At 36.6% G+C, this 9505-nt stretch overlaps 1 protein-coding gene across 3 annotated transcripts in view; it reads left to right on the plus strand.

The window, feature by feature from the left end:
* Window positions 1–9232, plus strand: part of EIF2S1 (eukaryotic translation initiation factor 2 subunit alpha) — a 19214-nt gene extending 9982 nt beyond the window's left edge. For all 3 annotated transcript variants that reach the window (XM_012537890.3, XM_004262143.3, XM_033429460.2), the window contains exons 4-8: window positions 1246–1397; window positions 5450–5556; window positions 6914–7011; window positions 7748–7891; window positions 8687–9232. In XM_012537890.3, coding sequence (XP_012393344.1) covers window positions 1246–1397; window positions 5450–5556; window positions 6914–7011; window positions 7748–7891; window positions 8687–8812 — 627 coding nt within the window. In that variant the 3' untranslated portion in view covers window positions 8813–9232. The remainder of the gene's footprint in view (window positions 1–1245; window positions 1398–5449; window positions 5557–6913; window positions 7012–7747; window positions 7892–8686) is intronic.
* Window positions 9233–9505: the final 273 nt, after the last annotated feature.

Raw genomic sequence — 9505 nt, forward strand, 5'->3', positions numbered from 1 at the left:
GCCTGTGCTCCGCAACGGGAGAGGCCACAACAGTGAGAGGCCTGCGTACCACAAAAAAAAAATAATAATAATAATGAGCAAAGGTTTGTAAAATGTCTTTGAATCCAGGAAAGCAAGGCAGGGCCTGTTACTTAGTGTGGTTCTCCACACCACCCCTCACCCGCCTTGGTTTTTTTCCTTTTCTTATTAGTTTTGCTGTAATTTCCTCAGTAAGCACTAATAAAGCAAGGACAGTTATTTCTTCATTCTCATCTTTCTGTATTTTTCTGTTCTCTGGTCCTATTTAGATTTTCCTTTATTCCCTAGATCCTCAGTGCTTATTGGCAGTTTCCACTGGTTCTGTTTTCTCTACCCTTCTCTTGTGTCTTTTGTTCCTCTGCCATGTGTGTTTCTGTCCTCAAGATAAAATGCCAAGAAAACAGTGTTTACATGAAGAAAAGATTTTTTAAATCTTGTTTAACCCCAGTAAAAGAGAGTATAAATCTAAAAGCCATCAGACCATTACCCAAATCTTTCAAGTCCCACCAAGTCCAGATCTGAGAAGCACTGCTCAAGGAAACTTCCTTTTTGTTTTGTTCCCCTAGGATATTGTAAAATGAGCATAATAGATCTTATTAGGATAATAAGACGATAGAATGAAATAGCCAATGTTAGTACTTTTCCTCACTCAGATTTTGTGTGTAATTAACATGAAGGCCTCTTTATACTCTTTTTCTTCTTTAAGCCCTTTTATGTTTAGATTAGGAAAAGAGTTTGGCAGCAGTGGGTAGGAGGTGTGTAGGATTGAAGGATAACTGTTAAATGATAACAGAGCAAAAGAAATAATAAAATCTCCATCCAGGTTCCATGCTCTCATGGAGTAGTAATAATACTATCTTACATTTTGATCCGTAAGACCTCACTACAGTAAAAAGGAAAGATACTAGTATCTCCCTTTCCAGCTGAGGAAATATATTCAGAGAGGTTTGTTTGTCCCAGAATTGACTTGATCTGGGTCTTAGGTTGTAAATGCTATACTACTTGTACTTGTTATACCCACTTGAGTTCGTTATTATGGAAAAGCGAATATTTCTCTATGGAGAAAGAATTTGTGTGTGGCGACCTTTTGTTGTTAAGGAATTAGTGTAGTCAAATTAACCAAACGTTTGTTTTTATATGCTATCTACTAAAATGTAAAAATACCTTTTTTTTTTTTAATATAGATCTCTTACCTTTGAATTGTTGAGCTCTTCATTTTGTTTCTAGGTTTACAGCATTCTTCGTCATGTTGCTGAGGTCTTAGAATATACCAAGGACGAGCAGCTGGAAAGCCTGTTCCAGAGGACCGCTTGGGTCTTTGATGACAAGTACAAGAGACCCGGATACGGTGCCTATGATGCATTTAAGCACGCAGTCTCGTAAGAACACCTTCTTAGCTCTGCTTCTCCATTGATACTACAGCTGCTGGGTCTAGCACACAAGTTGAGAGCCTGACATTTAATAGCACAACATTCATGTATTAAGTCCTTGCCAAATTTAGATTAAAATATTTTAGTATAATAGGCCCATGATATGGGCCAGTCCTATAAAGCCGAGCCTATATGATTTGGTATACCATAGTTATGTAGTTTTGTAAACCATATGGTTTCATCTCACACTACTGTCTTACATACTCTCCTCTCCTAGTTTTGTTATTGTCCTAGGTGACTTCAGGGCCAACATAGATGTTTTGTTTAAAACTTGTTTTCTTTATCTCAGTTCCTTAGACCTTCAGCCCATACCACATTAGCTAGTCTTCCATATAGCCTTACCCTGGGTCTTACTGTCACCAGGATTTGCTCTGTCTCCGAAACCTTTAATTCACACATTCTGTTCTTTCACCACAGCCTCCTGTCCTTCCAGCTCCCACAGTTAGTCCTACTCTGTGTCGTTTTAATTCTTATTATTATCAGGCTCTGATTCCAATCCTTTTTTTTTTTCTCCCTTTTTCACCCTTTCCTGCCTTCTCTTTCTTATTCAGCATAGACACACCATGGTCCATCATTTCAACAACTTTCTTGCCAGTGTCATGAGTTTTGCCCTGTTTTTTCCTTCTGTTACATCCAGCCTTGGAGCGATGTTCCTGCCTTCTCTGCACTTGTAGACTGCTGGGTGCTGCTAGGAAAAACCACAGTCTTGCAGGTTGGTGCCACTGCATATTCATGGTCTCCAACCTCAGCTGGGCCTTAACTGCTGCCCCACATTCTCTTTGCTCCTGGTCACTTCCTCTCATTCTTAGATTGGCTATTTTAGAACTTCTCCACACTCCTCCTCAGATACCCACTCTGTCCCTCTCCTCTCACTCTCACCTGGTGCGCTCACTACCTAAAAAAGAAAGTAGAAGCCATTGCACAGGATCACCTCTACTTCCACTTTCTCAGCCAACTTATCTCCATCCCACCTGTCACTACCTCCTGTGCTCCTGTCATACTGGAATTCGGATCCTTCCTGCTCTCAAAGTAATCTTACCACCTGTGCCCAGCTATTCCTAAGGGATGTCTTTCCATCTACTATTCCCTCTCTTGGGTCTTCAGCCTTTTTCTTTATTGGTTTTGCTCCATCAGCATAAAAATATGCTCAGATTTCTCCCATTTATACTAAAAACGAACTTTTCAACCTCCCCTCTACTTTCTCCTGTCACAAGCACTGTGTCCTCTCTTTTTAACAGCCAGATTTCTTAAGTTCTCTGTACTTACTGCTCTACTTCTGCACCTCCCAGTCCTTCCTAGATGTTAATACCTCACAAGCAGCCTCACCACTGCATTGTTACTTTCCCAGCCCTTGTGCTGCCAAGGGTTATTGGTCTCCTCAGCCCTCAGAATGGCCAAGTGGGGCTTAGAACTGTTAGAACCTCCATCAGGCCCACTCATCAGAGGCTCCAAATACCTTCTAGTTTACCCCCTCCCCTCATGTGACTTATTTTTTTTTTTAAATATCACCTTGTGGGAAAGGTGAGAATAATAATAACAGCTAACATTTATATATTCTCACAACAACCTATGGTGTAAGTGTCATTATTATTCCTATCTTATAGATGAGGAAATTGAGATGAGATTAAATTGTCCAAGTTCACACAGCTACCAAATGGTAGAGCCTCAAACACAGGCATTGTAGTTATGCTACAGAGCTTATGCTATTAACCATCAAGCACTGCTTTGTATTTCTGTCCTCCCTGACTTCAGTCCTGGACTCCTCAGTCAGTACATGTCTTACCTTGGTTTGCTGTCATTATCAGCCCTGCTTACGTCTCTAGCTTCTGCCTCCACCCCGTCTCCATTACCACTCTGCATTCTTAACAAATAACAGGTTACATTCTTAACAAATTAACATTCATCTTAACGAATTAACATTCACTCATCACCGTTCACATTCTTTCCTTGCTTCATCAGACATGTTGCAACTGTCCAGATTTAACTCATGATAATTCTGTGCCACATGTGCTTCATTTTTTTTCTCTTAATTAAATAATTAAATATAATTTCTGAGATTGTTGGAAACGTATTTTATTCCTCCCAAGCCAGAATTCCGGTCACTTATCAGTGGTAACCACTATTCTGAAATTAGTACGTATCATTATCATTTATATACATATACATGTGTGGGTAGGTTATGAAAAGTATGTATAGAATCTTTTTTATGTTTAAATAATTTGTTTAAACAAAAAAAATTTATTTTATCATTGTAACAAGCTTTTCTGTACTTTACATTTTTACTCATAATGCTATTATTGACCAGAATTTCTCCAAATTGATAGATGTATGCCTACTGCATATTAATTTCTATATAGTATTTCATTGTGAGAATATGCTTTATTTGTTCCTCTATAAAGAGATTTTTACATAATCCCCTCCGCCCTTTTATCCCCCTGCTTTTCAAAACTGCTATGACAAATGTCGTACATGTCTCTCTGTACAATGTTTGGGAATTTCTAAGATACATAGGAACAGAATTGTTGGGTCATAGGATTGATTATATGCACCTTTAAATTTACTTAGTTTTGCCAAAGTACTCTCCAAATTGGTTCTACAATTTATATTCCCTCTTCATCAACATTTGGTATATATCTCAGATTTTTTTTTTTTTTTTGCCAAACTGATTGACGTACAATAGTGTCTTGTTTTGATTTGCATTTTGCTGGATGTTGGTAAAGTTAACAGCATTTCATGTTTATTGACCATTTGTATTTCTTCTGTGAAACATCTGTTTATCTCATTTCCTCATTTTCTGTTGGTTTGTCTTTCAGTTGTATCATAACTTTCTTAAAACTTTAAGTTCTACCTTAGCTCGTTAAAATCCTACCATTCTTTTAGTCGTCATTTCATTTTTTCCATTTGTTCATTCGTTCAGCAAACATGCCAGTGACTAAGACTGTGGTCCCTGTTTGTGGCACTTACAAGGGTCAGATGAAATGCCACTTCACCCATGAAGCCCTTCCTGACCCCACTAATTAATATCTTCCTCTCCTCAACCCCAGGGATGCACTTCTATTTGTTTTTTTAAAAATTTTTTCCATGTTTTTGTTCTTTTTAAGCTCCTTGAATCAGGGACTGCTAATTACATGGAAATGCTTAATTATAGTGGGATGTGAGACGTATAAGCATAACTCATTTTATTGCACTTCGCATATACTGTGTTTTTTTTTACAAATTGAAGGTTTGTGGCAACGCTTCATCAAGCAGGTCTGTTGGCGCCAGCTTTCCAACAGCGTTTGCTCACTTCATGTCTCTGTGTTACACTTTGGTAGTTCTTGCAATATTTCAAAATTTTTCATTATTTTGTTACCGTGATCTGTGATCTTTGATGTTACTATTGCAAAAAGATCACATCTCTCTGAACACTCAGATGATGGTTACCATTTTTTAGCAATAAAGTATTTTTAAATTAAGTTATATACATTTTTTTAGACATAATGCTATTGAACACTTAATAGACTACAGTATAGTGTAAACATAACTTGTGTATGCACTGAGAAACCAGATGTGTGACTCACTTTATTGCTATACATGCTTTATTGTGGCAGTCTGGAACTGAACCCGCAGTATCTTCGAAGTATGCCTATATAGGCGACATTTTAAATTGCTTGCTTTAGCCAGATCTCTAAAATTTTTCCTTTAATAATAATCAGTTGGATGTTTTCTGTTTGTCATACAGGCCTAAACGCTTTACTTGCGTTATCTCATTTAATACTACAATCCAGTGTGATACACTGTTTTCATTGACATTGTACATATTTGGAAATTGAGGTCTAGAAAGGCCCAAAAACACATAGTGATTAAATTGTGAAGCTAGGATTTGAACTCTAATTCTGACACTGAAGGCTGTGCTCTTAACCATTATTCTGTGGTATTATGTTTGGTGTCCTAATTATCAGTAAAGTAACCTTGACATTTTGTTTTGTGTATGTGTGTGTTGTTTTTTTTTTAATTATCAGAGACCCATCTATTTTGGATGGCTTAGATTTGAATGAAGGTGAACGGGAAGTACTCATTAACAATATTAATAGGCGTTTGACTCCACAGGCTGTCAAAATTCGAGCAGGTAAATGATTTTTAAATGATGTTTAAAATATTTTGCATGTACCAAAAAAGCTGTTACATAATGAGCCTCACCAAAGAATATGTTGCTACATCAACATCTACCTTTTTCTAAACGTTTTTCATAACACGAAAAGTTAAAGAAATTAAGTTATCTTTGCTTTTACAGAATTATAAAATACATATATATTGACGCAAGTAAATGAGTTCAGCTAACCTTAAGTTAGCCCGCTTTCTGGGGCATGGGGGGTGGCGATTATTTTGTTTTAGTGCATGCTTTAAAATTCCAGCAGTCCAGTAATATCCTCCCAGGCCTCTGGATTAACCACTGTTATGTTAGTTTGCAATATATTCTTTCAGCAGAGATTTTTCCTATCCACATATGGTGTATAGGAATGTATGCTGTTTATATTCAGATGTAAATTTTTATGTTTTTATAAGGATGGATACTATGCAAAATTTTCTTCAACTAGCTTTTTCCACTTGGTGTATCATGGCTGCCCTTTCATGTAGAACACGGGAATCTTTCTCATTTTGAATAGCTAAGTAATATTCCATAGAATGATAAACCTTGATATAAGCCAGTCTCCTCTTGATGAGTGTTTAGGTTGTGCCAGTCTTTTTACAGCAGTTGACCCTTGAGCGACGTGGGGGAGTTAGGGTCGCCCACCCTCTGTACAGTCTAAAATCCACATATAACTTAGCCCTCTGTATATGTGGTTTTGAGTCCAAGATTCAACTACCATGGTTCGTGTAGTGTTGTAGTGTTTACTGTTGAAAAATTCTACTTGTAAGCAGACCATGCAGTTCAAGTCTGTATTGTTCAAGGGTCAACTGTATTACAAAAAACACTGCAAATTAACACCCTTATACACATACACTTACCCATTTATACAAGTGTTCGGTAAGGCAGATTCTTAAAAGTAGAATTGCTGGGTCAGAGGGTATGCAGTTTTTAAACTGTTCTAAACAATTTGTGGTTATTATTTCATTCAGTCTTCATCACACTCCTCCTTATCTCCATTTTACAAATAAGGAACTGAAGCACAGAGGGGTTGAAATCATGACTTTTAACCCAGACATAGCCAGAATTCAAGGTGTTCGTTAAATTTCTCTGGTTTTTTTATAGTTTCATCATTCAGGGGCTTGATGTGAATGAGAAGATACAATTTCAGTGCATATTCAGATATTTTTAATTATGAAAATTAATGGCTGGGATTGATTGATAATTGAAAGGATGATGAAAGCTTTCATACGTATTTGAATACTAGTGTATTTGTCATGTCTCTGATTTCTTTTAAACCTCTAAAAAAAATTTTTGCATTTTTTTGGTATAAGCTTTTGAATTTTTATAATTTTAGATATTGAAGTGGCTTGTTATGGTTATGAAGGCATCGATGCTGTAAAAGAAGCCCTGAGAGCAGGTTTGAATTGTTCTACAGAAACCATGCCCATCAAGGTGAGTAGTCAGTTTTTTCCCTCCCTGATAAGCCAAAATCACCTAAACCAAATCAAACCAGATTTTTTTAATGATCATGTCTCATAACAAATGTTATGAAAAGTGGTTCTTGATATGATATTTCTAGCAGATGTTTACAATTATGTGTAGGCTTTTTGTTGTGGCTACTGCTACTGTCACAGTGGATGGAGATTCCTGTTGGTATTTAGTGCCAAGGGGCCAGCTGTGCTAAGCCTACTTTACAGTAAAGAGTCACTGTGCCCATAATGCTCATAGAATCTTGAAAAGAGCAACTTATTCTCTCATATTCACACAGAGCTTTCAAGATGTTTGCCTTGAATCTTTCATTGGCAATAAAATTAACTGGATGGTTGTTATTCAGAATCTCATAGAAGAATTTCTTCTATCAGTTTAGTTTGGAACCAAACAGGAATTTTAGAGACAAATTATCCATTGTGCCAATGATAGCTATAGTTAGTTTAGCCACCAAAGACCCAGAAGTCATAATCCTTCATATTTGGTATTGCAGTAGCCTGTTTATACTACTGGATTAGATCATAGTATCAGTTAGCTTTGGCTACCTAAACAAACTACTCCAAATTGCTGTGCTGCAGAATTGGGAGTAAGTTTTGGGGTGATTTGTTGTTAAAGCAGCAGATAAGCAAAACGATTCTCGAACATCCTCATTGTTGTGTGTTGTATAGGTACATTCATAATTGAATTTTGTCTTCCTTAGATTAATCTAATAGCTCCTCCTCGGTATGTAATGACTACAACCACCCTGGAGAGAACAGAAGGCCTCTCTGTCCTCAACCAAGCTATGGCTGTTATAAAAGAAAAGATTGAGGAAAAGAGGGGTGTCTTCAATGTTCAAATGGAGGTGAGGTCAATACTGGGGTTTCTTGCCTTGTTCTTAAAGTTCTTAAGAAATTTAAATGATCTAAGTGATTTGCATTCTAAAATATCTAATCGGAGTCATTTTAAAACATGAGATGCGTTTAAGATTACAACTCCCCTAAGCATAAAATAATCATTGACTCAGAGGGTTCCTAAAAGGGTGTTTATAAGTAAATAAGAACTCTCATGGGATGGTTATTCAGGACTGTGGTCACTGATCCCCCAAAAGGAAAAAAATATAGACAATGAAAATAAGTGATTGGTTATTGCCAGAATTTAATGTAGAATGCTTAAAATTTGATTTCAGAATTAAAAACAAGAATAGTCTCATACTTTCCTCATCTCAACAAGAACAAAAACTAATTTTCATATATAATTTTCAAAACAATTTCTTCTGTGGAAAAGAATAGTAAGTAATTTATTTTGAAGCCAGAAGATGCATTTTTACAGGACATCTTTTTGTGTATTTGAAAGATACAGCCACTGCAATTATTTTCATATATTTTCTGTTCTAGCTTGTTAGAAATTACAGAAAATGTATTAGGTTTTAATATATATGTTTTCTTTTCCTGTATTGTCTTACTCTCATAAATTTCTTTTATTATTTATCTCATGGAATTTATTGGTGATATTTCAGCACTCAAACGTGAACAGATAGGGCAGAGTTGTTAGCAAAGTGTTTTTTTAAGAGTTAAAATACCAGGCAGTAATACTATTGAAATTGAATTTGTGTACTGTTTAACTACTTCACTTTGAAATTGTGCCTCTGCTTCCACAGCCCAAAGTGGTCACAGACACAGATGAGACTGAACTTGCAAGGCAGCTGGAGAGGCTGGAGAGAGAAAATGCCGAAGTGGATGGAGATGACGATGCGGAAGAAATGGAAGCCAAAGCCGAAGATTAACTTTGTGGGCAACAGAGTCCAGTTTAAGGAACACAAAGCAGCCTTCCTGGCTGTTAACCCTAGACTTGAAAGTTTTCCAGTATTGAAAACTTCAAAGCTGAATATTTTTTATTTCGAAGTATTTAAATGTTCCAACAGACCAAAACGTGAAATGCCCTCCTAAATGTCAGCTGTTTTCACACAGTAGCTCTGACACCTTGAGCATTTTTTAAGGGAGTGGCCTGATTTCACTAGAGACAAATCTTTAAGAACAGTCATAAAATGGGGCGTGTGATTTCCATTTCTGATGTCTCCAGATTGGCACCCCTTTGTAGTTCAGTGCCTCCATGAGATTTACCAGGGGCACCCAAAGCAAATAGTCCTAACCTTTCTATATAAAATGTATCAAGCAAACATTAAATAAATTTCTGGGATATTTAACTGTAGGTTTCTTCCTTATTGTCACCAGTTAAAAGCATTATGATTACTAAGACCCTAATTCTATTATCTTCATTTTATTTGAAATGTAGTAATATAAAGGCAGGTGACCTAAAGGATCAATATAGCAGATCCTTTCAAAGGGAGGGTTTAGAGAACATAATTTTAATTAGTGAAAGTTTACTCCTAGGGGGAAAAAGCCTTAAAATGCAACTGAAGAATTACATTGATTGTGTGCCTTTTACCTATTTGAGACTGATGACAGCATGTGGTATG

The sequence above is a fragment of the Orcinus orca genome, chromosome 2, assembly GCF_937001465.1.
Source record: "Orcinus orca chromosome 2, mOrcOrc1.1, whole genome shotgun sequence".
Classification (NCBI taxonomy): domain Eukaryota; kingdom Metazoa; phylum Chordata; class Mammalia; order Artiodactyla; family Delphinidae; genus Orcinus; species Orcinus orca.